The sequence below is a fragment of the Myotis myotis genome, unplaced genomic scaffold (genome assembly GCF_014108235.1).
Source record: "Myotis myotis isolate mMyoMyo1 unplaced genomic scaffold, mMyoMyo1.p scaffold_m19_p_3, whole genome shotgun sequence".
In the NCBI taxonomy this organism is placed as follows: Eukaryota; Metazoa; Chordata; class Mammalia; order Chiroptera; family Vespertilionidae; genus Myotis; species Myotis myotis.
The window spans coordinates 6,305,373-6,324,134 of NW_023416335.1; the positions used below are offsets into that span (position 1 = coordinate 6,305,373).

The window sequence follows — 18,762 nt, forward strand, 5'->3', positions numbered from 1 at the left end:
CAGTGGGAGGACCCTGCAAAACAATGATGTTGGGCCTCAGCACACCGTCAATAAAAATGCACCCAAAGTGGACCAAAAGCTTAAACCTAAGCGCTAAACGATGACACGTTTAGGAGAAAGCCGAAGGCAAAGCTTCGTGAGGGATTCGGCAATGATCGCTTGGACGTGCTGCGCAGGCGCAGTGGGTGATGGAACGGTCCGCAGAGGCACGGCCGCGGGGGGGGGCGGGCGGTGGGACAGTGAGTGATGAGCTCAAGTCATTGCGCCAATCCTACAGCTAAAAGCGGTCACAGTGCTAAATGTGACCTTAGGCATCTGTGACCACAACAGAAAATATGAGCATCTGTCCTGCACGCAGAAGAACCTAACATAATGGCAACATAAAAAGAAGCGCCCATGTGCTCACCCCTGGATTAGGAAATAAACCGTAACCATCCCTCCCCAGGGTAAATTTGATCATTCCCGGGCTCTTCTTCTTCTTTCCTGCAGGTGCTCTTTCTCACCCAGAGCTATGATTTAGCCACGTCGCTGCACGGGGCTGTCGTTTGTTCATTTTCATTCTTTGGGATGCATTAAATAAATATACGACATTGTACGGATCCACGCTCCTGGGTACGGATACACCAGTTGTTTTTTTGTTTTGCTTTGTTTTTGTTTTTGCTATTACCACCGTGCAGCACTAAACAGTCTTGCGTGTTGCAGGATACATGTCTAAGGGTTTCTCTAAGGAGAGACTCGGTGGTAAAACGACCACCTCGTTATTTAAAGGCATGTTCAGCTTTACAGGATAAAGCCAATTTTTACACATTGTTTTGTAGACAATTTACAGCCTCACTAGCAGTATACAAAAGTACCCTTGGCTCCATATACTTGTTGATACCTAGAACTTTTCAAGACTTTCAAATTTGTACCTAACTAGTGAATTGAAATAGTACCTATTGTTGTTTTTTTAATTTGCATTTCCCTGGAGTTGGTCATCTTTTTTTTTTTAAAAAAAAACCTCACCTGAGGATATTTTTTCCATTGATTTTTAGAGAGAGTGGAAGGGAAGACAGAGAGAGAGAGAGAGAGAGAGAGAGAGAGAGAGAGAGAGAGAGAGAGAAAGAAACATCGATGTGAGAGAGAGAGAGAGAGAGAGAGAGAGAGAGACATCGATGTGAGAGAGGCACATTGACTAGTTGCCTCCCCCAGATACTGGTATATAGAAGGGCTTGTCATTTCTTACTGCGCCTCTGCTTTTTTCCTAGCGAGCCCTCCGGTTGAATGTTCTGTTCAGCATGTGTCCACTAGAGGGCAGATACAGAACGGGACAGGAGGTTTGGAAAGGTATTTGGAGACCAGAGCCACCGGTTTGCAGACATTGTAAATATTCGTTCAAAGTCGGTTCCGGACGAATAAGACTGGATGTCTTCAATGCCCTCGCCCAACTCGTTTTCCTCCTCCTTGTGCATTTCCTTCTCCCCTAATTTATCAAACCCATTCCTGTAAGTTTCCTTTAAAAAGAGTGTGATTTTCTACTATGAAAAAGAGAACAGTTCACTTTTTAACTTTCTCCAGTGCCACCTAGTGACTACATGGGCATAACCCACCAAACTTGGCAGTTTTCCTCAGGAAGACACGAAGGTCATTATCTGCTGTGAACAGGCCAACGGCTCAGCATCTGTGATTATGACGCAGCAAAGCAGACCTGCAGCGCCCGCAGGGCGGGCGAGGGAGAGGCCGGGAAGGGGGCCTGCACCGGGATGTTCCCTTTAAGGAAGGAGGAAACGCAGTTCAGAAAGGGCGTCCTCTTCGCCGACCGTGAAAGCTGGAGGGCAGCAAGGTTTTTCCACTGTCACCCAGGGCAGGGACACGAGATGCCCCCGTGAGTCACATGCTTTCTCCCTGGCACTGGGCGACCGGTCAGCGTATTTGCTCGGTAATGCATGTACTTTTTCCAGACTCAACTGGCACGGCCCCTGCCAAGCTGAGATCACATGGCTAAGTCGGCCTGGCTCAGTCACATGTCTCAGATTCCATTCCCAGCAAATTCCAGGACTTCTCCGGCCAGGGAGTCGCTGACTTCCAACCTGCATGGGAAGTAATTTTACAGCTCAAGTGAGCAGAGAAAATAATAAAAGGACAGCCCTTTAAACTGTTTTCTTAAGAAAAGAAGAAAGGGTCCCAGAATAAAGTTTCTACAGCAGAGGCAGGTCTCCGTGACTCTCACTCAAGCTGTGGTCGAGAACCTTCCGAAAAAGGTTTCACCCTTGCAATGACCTTGCTCACAGGACAGACGCCCCGTTTGCAGCCTGAGAACACAGACGGCGGTGCGGCTGGCCTTGCTCAGGGCCCCGGCAGCTGCTGTCTTTACTTCAGGGATCCTTCCCGCTCAACCAAGAACTGAGCAGCGGGAGACCCGTCGGACACTGACCTCAGGTCAACAGGCCTCCCGCACCCGGCGGGGGGGGGGGGGGGGGGGCAGGTCACCTTGCGAGGACCTTCTCTAGGAGGAAGGAGCTCCCCGATTCTCCGGCTGCTGCCCTGAAACTCCCAGGCTCGCTCACTCTCCCCTTGACCTTGCCACAGGTAGAGGGATTGCTACCACCTTCCCCTCCACCGCACACCACTGAGCCGCCCAGTCCGAGAAGGCTGGAGGAGGTGATGCCTACATGGTGCCTGCAGCGAAGGGGGAGCCAGCCAGGCCAGGGAGCCAGCCTGCACCGAGGCCCAGCGGGGAGCATTCTGGGCGCTGCAAGTTCAGTGTGGCCGGAACAGAGTTGGGGACGAGGCTAGGGAGACAGCAGGGTTCCCCGCGCCCCTCCCCGCGCCCCCAGCTCCTTGCAGCGTTAGCATCACCCGGAGCTAATGTGAAATGCAGAGTCTCAGGCCTGAGTCCAGAATTGTTGAGTCAGAACCCGACTTTCGGATGCCGGGATGGACGCACAGCAAGTCTGAGAAGCACCTCAGCGCTCGGACTCAGAGCCCCGGGCGCCTCTGGGTGACAGCCGGGGCCACATGGGAAAGGTGAGGGGGCCACTGGGGCCAACCCAGGACACAGGAGGGCAGTTAGGAGCCGGTGCAGCTGTCCAGCCAGAGACGGCCAGCGCCCCACAGGGCCGAGGGGTAAGGGGCAGAGGGCAGTGGACAGATTTCATGGCCAAGGGACAGGTTCAGCAGGCTGTGGTCTGAAGCCACTGGGGGGGGGGGGCAGCCCCGAACCTCCAGAGCCCGGCCCAGGACAGCTCAGTGGGCGGGGCAGGCTGGCCCCAGAGGCAGGGCGGAGGGAGCAGTATCGGGGGTGTGGGAACCCGGCCTCTCAGAAATGGGGTTCCTCTGCGTCTGCACGTTGCCTGATGCAGAATGTGAGCCGACTGGTTTCCTGTGCGCCTCCCGTGGGCGCCCCTGCAGCCGGCACCCATGGCACGCCCCACTCACCCCTCCATCCCAACCAGCAGGCTTCCGAGTTCTTGGGGGGAAACGCAGCAGCCTTATCCTTAGCCAGGACACGTCCTGTTAGGGAAATCTGACAGTAACAGTCCCCCCCCCCCCCCCCCCCCCCCCAACCTCAGCAGCAGAGAGTGGCTGAGAACGTCCACGGAGCATTGTCTGTGGGAGCCCCACCTGTTTCCAGCCCAGAGCAGAGCCCCTCTGACCCGAAGGACCGGCTGAGGATTCCCCAGCAACACCGCCATCTGAGCAACGAGCACAGAGCAGCGGAGGGCGTGGAAGGCAGGGCAGTGTGCCGCCTCTCTCTCGGTGCTAAATGTGCAGCTACTGGGGTGTGGGCCATTCCCCGGTGCCCGCACTGAGTGGAGTGAGCTCCGCGCGAACAGCCGCGGGCACCTGCGCTCGCACTCAGGGCGGGCCGCTGGGCTGGGCTGGGCAGCTGCTGACGGATGGGACGTCTGCCCTTTGGGGAGAGACTCAGCGCCACCCTCCTTCCATGTGGGGCTGGGGGCAGGGTGGGGGGTGTGCAGCGGGGGGGGGGGTGTGTGTGCAATCTGCTCCTTAACACACCCACCGCCCTCCCTCTCCAGGTGCTGAGGGACGCCCTGCCCTCGGCCCCCTGCCCTGCCCAGCACCCGGGGCCGGCAGGCAGGCCTCCCTTCTGCTTGTGCTGCCGTGGAAACAAGCGCCGCATGTGATGAAAACACGGCCAGGCAAGCCCAGGCCCAGGTAGTCGCTCTCCTCCACCTGTGGGGGCTCCAACGGTGAGCAGGGGTGTTCGCCGTGGGGGCTTGGCGGCGCCTGAGGACCAATGGCCACCACACGGCCAACACCTGATGGGGCTCAGGGGGCTCAGGCGCTCGCAGGGACCACACCTCGGAGAGGAAGGGACAGCAAACCCAGGCACGAGGCGGGTGTCGCACGGTGCAGCTCGGCCACGGTCAGGCTCTCGGGGCTCCTCTTCTCGTCCATGACAAGGTCAGCACTTCAGTGGGAAAAAGATAGAGGCTCCCCACCGCTTCCGCCTGTCACCATGATCTACTTACATCTGTGCTTACACCCCTCCACACCCCCATGATCTACTTACATCTGTGCTTACACCCCTCCACATCCCCCCATGATCTACTTACATCTGTGCTTACACCCCTCCACACCCCCCCATGATCTACTTACATCTGTGCTTACACCCCTCCACACCCCCCCATGATCTACTTACATCTGTGCTTACACCCCTCCACACCCCCATGATCTACTTACATCTGTGCTTACACCCCTCCACATCCCCCCATGATCTACTTACATCTGTGCTTACACCCCTCCACACCCCCCCATGATCTACTTACATCTGTGCTTACACCCCTCCACACCCCCCATGATCTACTTACATCTGTGCTTACACCCCTCCACATCCCCCCATGATCTACTTACATCTGTGCTTACACCCCTCCACACCCCCCCATGATCTACTTACATCTGTGCTTACACCCCTCCACACCCCCCACCATGATCTACTTACATCTGTGCTTACACCCCTCCACACCCCCCACCATGATCTACTTACATCTGTGCTTACACCCCTCCACACCCCCCACCATGATCTACTTACATCTGTGCTTACACCCCTCCACATCCCCCCATGATCTACTTACATCTGTGCTTACACCCCTCCACACCCCCCACCATGATCTACTTACATCTGTGCTTACACCCCTCCACATCCCCCCATGATCTACTTACATCTGTGCTTACACCCCTCCACACCCCCCACCATGATCTACTTACATCTGTGCTTACACCCCTCCACACCCCCCCCATGATCTACTTACATCTGTGCTTACACCCTTCCACACCCCCCCCATGATCTACTTACATCTGTGCTTACACCCCTCCACATCCCCCCATGATCTACTTACATCTGTGCTTACACCCCTCCACATCCCCCCATGATCTACTTACATCTGTGCTTACACCCTTCCACACCCCCCCATGATCTACTTACATCTGTGCTTACACCCCTCCACACCCCCCCATGATCTACTTACATCTGTGCTTACACCCCTCCACATCCCCCCATGATCTACTTACATCTGTGCTTACACCCCTCCACATCCCCCCATGATCTACTTACATCTGTGCTTACACCCCTCCACATCCCCCATGATCTACTTACATCTGTGCTTACACCCTTCCACATCCCCCCATGATCTACTTACATCTGTGCTTACACCCCTCCACACTCCCCATGATCTACTTACATCTGTGCTTACACCCCTTCACACCCCCCCACCATGATCTACTTACATCTGTGCTTACACCCTTCCACATCCCCCCATGATCTACTTACATCTGTGCTTACAGCCCTCCACATCCCCCCACCATGATCTACTTACATCTGTGCTTACACACCTCCACCCCCCCCATGATCTACTTACATCTGTGCTTACACCCCTCCACACCCCCCCACCATGATCTACTTACATCTGTGCTTACACCCCTCCACATCCCCCCATGATCTACTTACATCTGTGCTTACACCCCTCCACACTCCCCATGATCTACTTACATCTGTGCTTACACCCCTCCACACCCCCCACCATGATCTACTTACATCTGTGCTTACACCCTTCCACATCCCCCCATGATCTACTTACATCTGTGCTTACAGCCCTCCACATCCCCCCACCATGATCTACTTACATCTGTGCTTACACCCCTCCACACTCCCCATGATCTACTTACATCTGTGCTTACACCCCTCCACACCCCCCACCATGATCTACTTACATCTGTGCTTACACCCCTCCACACCCCCATGATCTACTTACATCTGTGCTTACACCCCTCCACACCTCCCATGATCTACTTATATCTGTGCTTACACCCCTCCACACCCCCCATGATCTACTTACGTCTGTGCTTACATCCCTCCACACCCCCCCATGATCTACTTACATCTGTGCTTACACACCCACACATCCCCCATGATCTACTTACATCTGTGCTTACACCCCTCCACACCCCCCATGATCTACTTACATCTGTGCTTACACACCTCCACACCCCCCATGATCTACTTACATCTGTGCTTACACCCCTCCACATCCCCCCATGATCTACTTACATCTGTGCTTACACCCCTCCACACCCCCCATGATCTACTTACATCTGTGCTTACACACCTCCACACCCCCCATGATCTACTTACATCTGTGCTTACACACCTCCACACCCCCCATGATCTACTTACATCTGTGCTTACACACCTCCACACCCCCCATGATCTACTTACATCTGTGCTTACACACCTCCACACTCCCCATGATCTACTTACATCTGTGCTTACACACCTCCACACCCCCCATGATCTACTTACATCTGTGCTTACACACCTCCACACCCCCCATGATCTACTTACATCTGTGCTTACACACCTCCACACCCCCCATGATCTACTTACATCTGTGCTTACACACCTCCACACCCCCCATGATCTACTTACATCTGTGCTTACACCCCTCCACACCCCCCATGATCTACTTACATCTGTGCTTACACCCCTCCACATCCCCCATGATCTACTTACATCTGTGCTTACACCCCTCCACACCCCCCATGATCTACTTACATCTGTGCTTACACACCTCCACATCCCCCCATGATCTACTTACATCTGTGCTTACACCCCTCCACATCCCACCATGACACACCCACACCCCCCCATGATCTACTTACATCTGTGCTTACACACCTCCACACCCCCCCATGATCTACTTACATCTGTGCTTACACACCTCCACACCCCCCATGATCTACTTACATCTGTGCTTACACCCCTCCACACCCCCCATGATCTACTTACATCTGTGCTTACACACCTCCACACCCCCCATGATCTTCTTACATCTGTGCTTACACACCTCCACACCCCCCCATGATCTACTTACATCTGTGCTTACACACCCACACATCCCCCCTCCCCGCCCCCCCCACTATGATGGAAGGGATTCCCTATTGGTGGCTGATCTCTGGACTCAACAGTGGGTTTTACCCTCCCCCTCCCAGGGGCAGCCTCCTGTCTTTTCTGCATATTTTCCCTTCTCCCCCCCCCCCCCCCCAGGCCCCAGGACCATTCCATGGGCATAGCATGATGCTGTGGTATCTCACATCTCCCGTCTTAAAAATCTGCACCACCAGCAAACAGGAGCACACCTCTCACCCTCCCATCTTTCTCAGCACCGCCCTTCCACCTAAGGTCCTTCACAGGAAAACTTCAAACAAAAGAAAAAAAAGGCGCTGTCTTCCCTTCCCCACTCCCCTCCGGTTCCGCCTCTGCCTGCTCCACCAGGCCCTGGGCTCCCTGCTCTGCGGACACTAGCATTGGGAGCCCAGCAGCCATTCCTGTCCCCACCCATCCCCCCTCCGGCCAGCATGGGAGGTACCTGCCCCCTCCGCCTCTTCCTGAGCACTTTCAGCTCTGGCTTCAGGGAGCTCACCCCTGGTTTCCCACCCTTCTCCCGGCAGGCAGGCCTCACTCCCTGTCGCGGCTCCTCCGGTAACTTTGCTCAAACACCAAGGGCACCAGGGCTCTGTTGGGGCCATCCTGGTGCCTGCCCAGGCTTCAGGTCCCCGCTGACGGCCCTTGCCCACCCGAGGCGTGGTGAGGAGGACGTGAGCACCTGTGCAGAGTGCGGCCTGTTGCCCACAGCAAATCCAGTCTCTGTGGCCGAGCGGGCGATGCACAGACCTTCCCAGGGACCTCACGAGCCTGCCGCGTGCCTGTGCCGGCTTTACCGCCTTCCTCCTGAAGCAGAGCAGCTGGTCCTACCAAAGCTAGGGTCCCTAACGATCTGGGGTTCCCAGCGTCGCCAAGAGCAGCCACATGTCATTTTTGAAGAGCCATACCGCGGACCACAAGTCTGTGCAGGGGTCGGAGCCCCTCGGGGACAAAGACAATCCTTAGGAGCCCAGGCCACTCGCCTGAAGCTCAGCAGCACCACTGCCACCCAGCTGCCACCCAGCTGCCACCCAGCAGCCACCCTGCAGCCACCCTGCAGCCACCCAGCAGCCACCCAGCTGCCACCCAGCAGCCACCCAGCTGCCACCCAGCAGCCACCCAACTGCCACCCAGCAGCCACCTAGAAGCCACCCAGCCGCCACCCAGCGACACATTTTGTCAGCAAGTTCGTGGCCAAAGGCAGACGAGAGCGTCCGCAGCCCAAGGCCGAGGCTGTTCTAGAGCCAGGCAGCCTGGCTCTGGTCCTGTCCGAGCCCGACAGGGATCAAACTGTTGGCGTGCTCCGAAGTCCTCATCTGTGAAATGGGGACAGAGGCCGCATTTGGCTCGGAGAGTTGAAACTGTGACATGGGTCATCGGTGTAAAATGCTACGAACAGTGCCTGGCCTGCAGCAACACTCCACACCTCTCAGTTCTTCGCAGTATTCCAAGGAATCTAATAATTGAGAGTGGGACTAAAATATGTAACTGCCAAACGCCAAATATACTTACTTAAAAACAGACCGTATTTTGGAGCTGAGACAGTGAGGGCGTGTGGTAGCTGGGCCTGCCGGGAGGGGTGGGATGAGCTCAGGACAGCAAGGCGACGTTGGCTGGATCAGCGCTTCCCACCTGGGCCTCTGGGCTCAGGCTGTGCCCCGGGGGGGGGGGGGGGGGGGGGCTACTGAGAGGCAGCTAGTGAAAGCAGCCAGCACACAAGCGCCTGGCGGGAGAGGGGACGCTCCTTCCTCCTTCTGTCCTGGCTGGAGAGAAGGTCTGAGGCAGAGACCACGGCCTTGGGGGCGCAGTTTTGGTCTGGGGGGTGGAGGGCCACCATCGCGCTGTAGGTGAGCGGGCACTGCCCCAACAGTGCACCATGAAGGTTAGGAACCGGGACGGGCCCAGCCAGTGTGGCTCAGGGACACCAGTTGCTCTAGGAACCAGAAAGTCAGGGTTTGGTTCCGGGTCAGGGCACGTGCCCGATTTGTGAGCGTGGTCCCCAGTGTGGGGCGTGCAGGAGGCAGCCAATCAATGATCCTCCTCTCATCATTGACGTTTCTCTGCCTCTCTGAAATCAATAAAAAAGTATTTTTTAAAAAGAGAATTGGGAAGTATTTATGGATTAATACTTATAATATTTAAAGAACTCCTATAGCTCAATAACAAACAAACAAGCAACCCGATTTTTAAAATGGGCAGAGGACTTAGGCTTTCCTCCCAAGAAGGCACACAGATGGCCTGTGAGCACAGGAAGGACACTCAGCTTTACTGTCACCACGAAAATGCATCCAAACCACCGGGAGACACCAGCGTGCACCCATCGGGAGGGCCGTTACAGACAAACAAAACGCAGAACCAACAAGGATACGTGAGGCTGTGGAGAAACGAACCCTAGCGCACTGCTGATGGCAGATGTGGAAAACGGCACGGCAGTTCCTCAGAAGGAGCAAGAGCAGAATCACTGTGGGATCCAATGACTGCTTCTGGATGGCTGCCCCAAAGAACCGGAGCAGGGGCTGAGCCGGCGCTGGCACTGCCATGGTCACAGCGTTAGTCACCAGAGCCAGAGGGCGGGAACCACCCCGTGCCCATCAACGGTGAACGGATCAACAAAACGTGGTGTATACACACAGTGCGCTATTATTCAGCCTCATGAAAGGAAAGGCTGTCACCTCCTACAACACAGAGGGACCTTGAGGATGCTGTGCTGAGGGAAGTAAGCCAGGCACCGAGGACACAGGCTGGACCCCATTTGTGTGTGGCACCTGGAGAAGGAAGTCAGCGTCTTGGAGACGGAGTAGCCTGTGGCCGCCAGGGGTGAGGAGGAGGGAGGAGGGAGGAGGGAGGAGGGAGGAGGGGAGGAGTTATAGGAGGGGGAGAGAGGGAGGGAGGAGAGAGGAGGGGGAGGGGAGGAGGGGGGAGGGAGGAGTTGGGAGGGAGGATTGGGGAGGGGAGGAGTTAGGAGGGAGAGAGGAGGTGAGGGAGGAGGGAGGAGTTAGGAGGGAGGAGTTAGGAGGGAGGAGTTAGGAGGGAGGAGTGAGGAGGGAGGAGTGAGGAGGGAGGAGAGAGGAGGAGGAGGGAGGAGGTAGGAGGGAGGGAGGAGGGAGGAGGGGGAGGAGTAGGAGGAGGGAGGAGTTAGGAGGGAGGAGGAGGAGGAGAGGGAGGAGTTAGGAGGGAGGGAGGTTAGGAGGGAGGAGAGAGGAGAGGAGGGAGGAGCAGGAGGGAGGAGTTAGGAGGAGGGATGAGTTAGGAGGGAGGAGTGAGGAGGGAGGAGGAGGAGGGAGGAGAGGAGGAGGAGGAGGAGGGAGGAGGGAGGATTGAGGAGGGAGGAGTTAGGAGGGAGGAGTTAGTTAGGCGGGAGGGAGTTAGGAGGGAGGAGGGAGGAGGGAGGAGTTAGGAGGGAGGAGTTAGGAGGGAGGAGTGAGAGGGGAGAGGGAGGATTGAGGCGGAGGAGTTCGGAGGAGGAGGGAGGAAGGAGGGAGGAGTTAGGAGGGAGGAGAGAGGAGGGAGGAGTTAGGAGGGAGGAGTTAGGAGGGAGGAGGGAGGAGTGAGGAGGGAGGAGTTAGGAGGGAGGAGTTAGGAGGGAGGAGGGAGGAGTTAGGAGGAGGAGGAGAGAGAGGAGGGAGGAGTTAGGAGGGAGGAGTGAGGAGGGAGGAGGGAGGATTGAGGAGGGAGGAGTTAGGAGGGAGGAGTTAGGAGGGAGGAGGGAGGAGTTAGGAGGGAGGAGAGAGGAGGGAGGAGTTAGGAGGGAGGAGTGAGGAGGGAGGAGGGAGGATTGAGGAGGGAGGAGTTAGGAGGGAGGAGTTAGGAGGGAGGAGGGAGGAGGGAGGAGTTAGGAGGGAGGAGAGAGGAGGGAGGAGTTAGGAGGGAGGAGTGAGGAGGGAGGAGGGAGGATGAGGAGGAGGAGTTAGGAGGGAGGAGTTAGGAGGGAGGAGGGAGGAGTTAGGAAGGAGGAGAGAGGAGGGAGGAGTTAGGAGGGAGGAGAGAGGAGGGAGGAGTTAGGAGGGAGGAGTTAGGAGGGAGGAGTTAGGAGGGAGGAGAGAGGAGGGAGGAGAGAGGAGGGAGGAGGGAGGAGGGAGGAGGGGTGGAGGTTCCAGTTCTGCAAGGAGAAGGGAGCGCTGAGGATGGATGCCCTGGTGGCTCACAACAGTGTGGACACACTTAATGTCACTTAAAGTGATTAAGGTGGTAAATATTATGTGTATTTTACTGTATATTTTTTAAGAAAATTTAAAAAAACTAGTGTTTGTATCAGCTTCATTACAAAGAGGGATTTTGTTTAAAAAATTCAGGTATTTGTTCAAAGAAGACTTGTTTAATGAACACCGACGCGATTCCAAGTGCTGTGTTCGCGCTGAGAGAGGGAAAAGGAAAGGGACTAGAGAGAGAGGGGACGAGGAGGGTGAGAACAGACGAGATGAGGGTCTCGACACTGAAAGAAACAGGCAGAGGGACACGGAGCCTCAGCAGAGATGTGCACGGGGTTCGCGTGTTACAGGAAGAAGCCAAACATCACAGCAAACCCAAGATGGACGGGGCCGAGGGGAGACCGGCTGACACACAACAGGCTAAGAAAGTGAGGACAGCCCGGTGGTGTGGCTCAGTGGTTGAGTGTCGACCTATGAACCAAGAGGTCGCTGGCTTGATTCCAGGACAGGGCACATGCCCAGGATGTGGGGTCGATCCCCAGTCGGGGGCGTGCAGAAGGCAGCTGGTCAATGATTCTGTCATCATTGGTGTTTCTCTCTCTCCCTCTCCCTTCCTCTCTGAAATCAATAAAAAAAGAAAAAAGAAAACAATCTTAAAGAGAAATTGAGGGTTGATTAACACCAACAGAAAGGGAAAGCTTTAAAAGGACAGGGTAGGACAGGGTAGAGGACAGGGCACAGGCAAGGCCGCTGCTCTCGGAGACCAGTTCTAAGCCAGGGAGAGAACAGATGGGATTGACTAAAACAGCAGAATTCGGCCCAGCACCGAACCACCCACATCTCCTGAAAGGGGGTTTTCTAGACTATGCGTCTTTATTTTTTTTTTTAGACTGAGCTTCTTATTCCCTCCGTGGATTTCTTCTCCACACCCAGCAGGGCTGCAACCGGAGCCGTGCAGGACGCATTAGAGGAGGCAGGGAGGAGGGGGTCGGGGAGCAGGGGGACCGGAGGGGGAGGCAGCGTCCCTAGGGGCCCAGGGCCACGCCTGCTGCCCCAATGCCACGCCCGACCTGAAAACAGACGCTCCACTCCCGTGAAATGCAGAAATATTTATTTTGGTTTCCTTCATTGTTTTTGGAAATTCTGTTTTGGTTTATAAAACATAGAAATAGCCAACACTTAAAGCAAACATTCGAAACCCCCATGTGACGAGTTACTGACGCTTGGTGCAGTGAGGAACATACACTCGGGTTAGGCCACGGAGCGTCACACGACGAGGACGTGAGTGCCACCCCCGTGCCGTGCGCCACGCGTGCTCACGCCCAGAAGCGACCGCTTCAAGTGCACGATGACAACGTACTCCCGTGCCCGTGGCAGAGGCCTGCGGGAAGTGAAACGCTGCTCATTTCCCAAATTAACTGAAAGGAGTCCCGGGAGGCGTGGCTCCCAGGAAGCCAGTGCCGGCCTTCCACCCCGAGAACCTGGCTTTTGCCGAATCATTTCACAGGAGCCAGGCAGCGTGATGGCAGGAGAGCGAGTTTATTACCGTCCATTCCCATTCGTGCCCACGCCTATCCACTCCCTCATCGCCTCGAAGACACGCCTTGCCTGAGAGTTTACTCTGGGGAAAAGCCAGTGAAGCACAACGTGAACTTCTGATACGAAAACCACGTTAAAAACCCGTGGGCCGTCACAAACAGAGGGATGTGCAGTGGGGATGGAGTGGACAGTTGCTGAGGGGTCACAGTTGAGCGTGGTCTTGCCAGGTGAGTCTTTCCTTCTTGAAATGCTTGTCCTCACTGTCGAGTGTAAGGCAGTTTTCTCACCACCCCGGGGACAGAGGGAGGGCGGGCCGGAGAGGAGCCCGAGGGCACGCTGCTCCGTGGGCGCCGGGAGCGGCCGCGTCCGAGACTCGGTGTCGACACTGTCCGGAGTCCGTCTGTCCTGGGCTTCGCTGGGAACCGTCTGCGCCAACAGGACCAACAGAGTCGGGAGGAAGAGCAGGTGTTCCAGAAGCCTTCATCCGAGGGGCGTGAGCGTGGGGGGGCAGGGGAGGTGACAGGGATAAAACAATCTCTGGTCCACGCGTGACAGTCCCAGCCGGACGCTGTTCGTGAGGGACAGGCTCCTTCCAGTGCACAGACTCTCCCGGGCAGCGGGCAGCTGCAGGGTTTGCAGCAAGCAGCAGACATTCAGAAAGAGCAAGTCCGAGTCCCTTGGTTAGGAAAACGGGGGGACAAGTTCCACATCCGCCTTCGGACCCAGGGAATCGCGAATAACCTAGCACACGTAAAGTCTCCCTTGACAATTGTTAAGGCTCGTTTTGGAAATGGTGTGTCACCACACGGGGACAGGGTCTGCCACGCCCGGCGACCGCAGGGCAGAGTCCCGCTTCCTCTAATGTTCCTATGACAAGAACCCGACGCACAAGTCACACACGGCGCCCTTCCCTATGCTCTGTAGTCAAATCGCCAACGTGAAGGCCACCGGGAGGAGGAGATGGTGGAGCTACGTGGTTTCTCCGAGCGCTCCTCCTCCCTTAAACCTTGATGGTGGAATACAGTTCGTCTATCTGTGACCTGAAATAATTCCGAAGTTCTGGCCTTTTCGCCTTCATCGTCGGGGTCAGGAGGCCGTTTTCGATAGAGAACAGTTCAGGGTGGAGAGCGAGGCCCTTGACCTGCAAATCAGCAAGGAGGAGGGGCAGGTGGAACCCCAGTCCCAAGCACATCGGCCCCAGGGGATCAAGGCCCTGATGCTGGTGCCAACCAACCTCTCACCAAGGGAAGGGCGGCATTCTGAGGACAGAGGTCAGGACTGCTCCCTGACCTCCAGGAAGAGAATCTCGCCCTCCCCCCCGCCCCCCCCATTAGAGAAACCCCTCCCTGCCAACCACCCCACTGCCCTCCTCATGCACGTCCTGAGGTCATCTCACCCCCCGCTGTGACCTACAAGAACGGAGGCACTTTCCAGGGAGTCTCACCTGCTCGAATGGCTTCAGGCCAGACTCCTTCCCCAGCCGCACCAAGTCCTCTAGGATGGCTTTCTTGACGTCCTAAAGAGACAAGAGAATGAGGCGCAGGCCTGCAGCCTGGGGGGGGGGGGGCGGGGCGGTGGTGGTGGTGGGGAAGCCCTGCAGCCTGGGAGGGGTGGGGGTTGGGGGGGAAGCCCTGCAGCCTGGGGGAGGCCCTGCGCGCACTGCACACTGGGCTGGAGGCTGGAGGCCGGCGCCCTTACCTTGCTGCGGCACAGCTCCTCGAAGGACCCTGCCAGACCTCGTTTTCCCGCCCAGCGGCCCAGCGTCTCCACGTCGGGGACCACGATTGCGACGAGAAAGGCCTTTAACACAGACGGGGGGGGGGGGGGGGGGGGGGTTTACTACCTGGCCTGACCTGCAAGTTCTAGCATCGCAGACCCCGGGGAACTGGCGCAGGCTGCAGGCCCTCTGCAGACCCTCCCGCCAGCCCGGCCCTGGCCAGGGCAGAGCTCGGGCTCTAAGTCCACGGCATCAGGAATTTCACAACCATGTCCTCCGAAAACCACTGGCGATCAAGATCTAACAAGACCCTGCTTTTTATTTACTTTTGGGTGTACCTTTCAAAAATAAAACAGGGTCAAGTCGGCAAAAAGGTGGCAGAGGGCAGGTAAATAAATAAATAACAAGTGACAGGCGTGGTACGGTTCCAGGTCAAAGAAACACAGGCGCTTTCTTTTATGAGAAAACATTCTTCTAAAGCTCAAGTTTACAACATGATTAACCTTCAGGAAACTAGGTCCCCTTCTCTCCCTGTCGCCATCTGTCCAACAGTTAGGCGTTTCGCTACAATACTGACCTTGGTTTTCAACTGTAAGTGCATGTTGGCTCACAGCCACCGTTTGTTCACAGATGATGTGGGAGGCATATTGTAAGTAAGTTGGGTTTAATAAGTTTGAAAACGCTAAACTTTCGTAAAATCCATGTCAGTATTTCCCTCCGAATTAAGCTGGGAGCGTATTTTTACCCACTCCCTAGCCCAGTAGCTTTTATCCGCCTCCCCTGGTCCTCTGGGTGAGATAACCACGTGGAAAGTAAAGAGAAGAAACTTTCTGAGGAAGAACCCCGACGGCAAAGACCACCAATGCATCCGCAACATCCCAGCGGGTCAGGCCAGAGAGCTGCCCCGCCATCGCACTGGGGCCTGGAGACAGGCCTCGCCACGCCCGCGTCAGAGCGCACAGCCCGGAAGGCACCCACCTGCAGGCTCTCTCCGTGGACAAACACCTGCGCCACAGGCTCGCTCCGCAGGTAGATGTTCTCGATCTTTTCGGGGGCTATGTATTCTCCTTGTGCCAGCTTAAATATGTGCTTCTTCCTGTCGATGATCTTCAGGGCCCCGTTCTGTCCAGCGGAGAGGAGGGCTGTGAGTGGCCAGGCGGGCCGCCCCGGGATCACACCCTGCACAGGGCACTTTGTGGCGCCCTCGTTCCATCCTCACCACGCCCGGCAGGGTCAGTCACCATCCCGTTTTACAGAGAGGGAAACTGAGGCTCAGAGAGACTAAGAACTGTCCCAAAGCCACTGAGCCACGCGGGGAGAGAGGCGCGACCCAGCCGAGCCCATGCGCACCCCGCTTCGCCCCTCGCCAGCTCTGGCAGCGCTCAAGGGGCTGCTGTCAGAGGGGCCAGCTCTGTGCAGCCTCCTACCCGAACCAGGGACACAGCTGGCTCCCCTCCCCCTCCCACAGTGCTGGCACAGAGTGAGGCTCAGCAATGCTTCCTACGCGACGGGTTTATCCCTGCCCCAGGGCTCCCGGCCCTTCGGGCCTTCGGGAAGCATTGGCCACCTGCCCACCTAACACTGTGGCACCCTGGAGTCTCTGGCCAGACCAGCCCAATGCCAGCAGTGCCCACCGACTGTCACCCCTCCCCACCCGGGGCCACTGCGGGGGAACTTCCAGGATCTCTCTCCACCCCTGTCCTCCTCCGCTTTCAACAGGGGCCAGCGCTAGGCTGAGAACCGATGCTTAATCCCTCTTGAACCCGGGAAGAGGGATTTAATTTATTCCTAAAGAGCGTGGGTATCTGAAATCTGAATTACTTAGGGAGGCATTTTTCAAATCAATACAAATGTCATAGTGTTAAGCACCTTGGATCTGTAAGAATCAAACAATACACCATAAAAATGACATTAGCCATTTCAGTGTTTGCAGTTAAACCGGTTAATGACTTTGAAAAGCAGTGGCTGTTACTGCAGCTGCAAAACTGGCCAAATCTCTGGGGGCCGCGTCGGCCAAGCCTCCCGCTCCTCAGCGGCGTCTGGAATTCCTCTACAGTAAATGGCCCTGAGACCAAGTAGAAAGGAGGCGGTCTGAGCTGGGAAATGCCTGTCCTATTTTCAAGAGGATAAACCCAAGAACCCTTGGTGTTCAGATCCTGCCCTTGTCCCTGGCAGCCCACCACGGACACCTGTTCACCTGCAGCCTCAGCGGCAGGCACAGCACTGCCCGTAAAAAGCTACAGGCTCTCTGCATTTCAAACAGGAAGCAGCAACCAGAACTGATGGCAGCCACCAACATGAAACCTTCCGCTCAGTTCCCCTGAGAATCCTGCACCGCTTGCTAAGGGACAGGCTTGCCCCCCGCCCCCCGCCCACCCCCTCACTCGCCCCAGGACAAAGGGAAAGGGAGCGCCAGGGGCACGGCACCGGGGCGTGCTCTTCCCTCCAGGGCAGGGAACGGGAGGGTCTGACCCATACCGGTAACCACTTCCCGATGTCCCCTGTGTGCAGCCAGCCATCTTTGTCCAGCGCTTCCGCTGTTTTCGCCGGGTCCTTCAGGTAGCCTTGAAATACGTTTGGCCCTTTCACACACACCTGAGGGGGAGGACGGGGGGTGGGAGATGGAGGTCAGGAGGGACACACCCCAGAATAAGGGGAGCAGGTGCGGGGGACGGCCTGCGGAGGTGTGTCGGGAAGCTGTTCAGAGAGGTGGTCCCAGGAGTCCTCCCCACAGGAGGAGACATTCCTTATAGGGTTTGGTGCCTCTGAGGTGAGGCTGTGGACTAACTTGCTGCGGCCATCATTTCAGCACAGGCAGGCAGGCCCTGGGTCCGTACACCTCAGACCTGCCCGCCAGCATGTCAGCCACACTCAATCCCTGGGAAGGTGACCTGTCGGTGGCATTCACAGGGGCTTCTCCAGAGAGAACCGGGGTGAGTGTGAGTGAGTATGTGTGTGTGTGTGTGTGTGTGTGCCTGCACACGCGTGTCCCGACCTTTAGCAAGAAGCCCTGGATTCCAGGACCTGAGGGTGCTGGGCAGCGCCTCCAGGGCCCCACTTCCCTGTCTCAGGAGCCTCAGCTGCTGTCCAGTTGCAGGGCTGATGCTGCTCTGGGCTCCGCTCAAAGCTGCTGGAGACCCCGAGGGAACGAGATCCCTCTAAAGTAATCAGCCCCCCAACCCAGCGGCAGCGCACTCACAGGCAGGTGTCCAGGGCAATGAGACGGGAGCTGTGCCAGGGCTCAGGCCACCGGAGCCTTTGTGAGCTCTTGGGCCCCCATCCCTAGCATGTCTGGCCGAAGGAGGCATTGGCGGCCCCTCCCACCCACCCCAGGGAGCTAAACATAAATGGACTTTCAGAAAGAGGCTCGTCTGACCCCAGGATCACCAGGGAAATCACGCTCAGTGGCGCTGAGGCCCTGGTGACGCCGAGCGGGGCGGGGCGCCGCACTGGTCAGCCGGCTTTACAGGCAACGGCAAGGACGGCGAAGGACGAGGGCCCTCGCTCACCTCGCCCTCGCCCTTGGCAGCCAGGTAGTTCATCTCTTCCACATCGACGAGCTTTATCAGATTGCACGGCATGGGGGCACCGACGTGGCCTGTGTGTGCAGTGAAAGAACGGTTAGTCCTGGGGCTGGACTACCCTCCGGCCCAATCACCTTATGACCAGTCGGCCTGCTCGCAAGAACCGCTGGCACGCACTCGCTTGCTGCGTTACAGCCAGTCTCCCCGGACAAATTAGTTTAGGGAGTTTACTCCTAAAAGAGAGGCCGTTTGAAAGGTTCACGTCTCCAGGGACCTGTCCCAGGTTTGATGCTCTAAACTCCTTTTAAAGTGCGAACAATTTGGATGCTGCTCTTCAGGGTTTCCAGGAGCTTCCCACACACGTTCCCCTGGCCCCTCTGGTCCCATGGCCCCGGCCCACCTGCCACCTCT

At 56.8% G+C, this 18,762-nt stretch overlaps 1 protein-coding gene across 8 annotated transcripts in view; it reads right to left on the minus strand.

Annotated features, from left to right (window-relative positions):
• Nucleotides 1–12,665: 12,665 nt before the first annotated feature.
• ACSL1 (acyl-CoA synthetase long chain family member 1) overlaps nucleotides 12,666–18,762 on the minus strand; it is a 59,963-nt gene continuing 53,866 nt past the window's right edge. For 6 of the 8 annotated variants that reach the window (XM_036300791.1, XM_036300794.1, XM_036300792.1 and 3 more), the window contains 6 exons: nucleotides 18,337–18,425; nucleotides 17,306–17,422; nucleotides 15,806–15,949; nucleotides 14,809–14,910; nucleotides 14,555–14,626; nucleotides 12,666–14,251 (listed from right to left, as the gene is read on the minus strand). In XM_036300791.1, coding sequence (XP_036156684.1) covers nucleotides 14,111–14,251; nucleotides 14,555–14,626; nucleotides 14,809–14,910; nucleotides 15,806–15,949; nucleotides 17,306–17,422; nucleotides 18,337–18,425 — 665 coding nt within the window. In that variant the 3' untranslated portion in view covers nucleotides 12,666–14,110. The remainder of the gene's footprint in view (nucleotides 14,252–14,554; nucleotides 14,627–14,808; nucleotides 14,911–15,805; nucleotides 15,950–17,305; nucleotides 17,423–18,336; nucleotides 18,426–18,762) is intronic. The other 2 variants (XM_036300790.1, XM_036300789.1) reach the window with 1 other exon arrangement.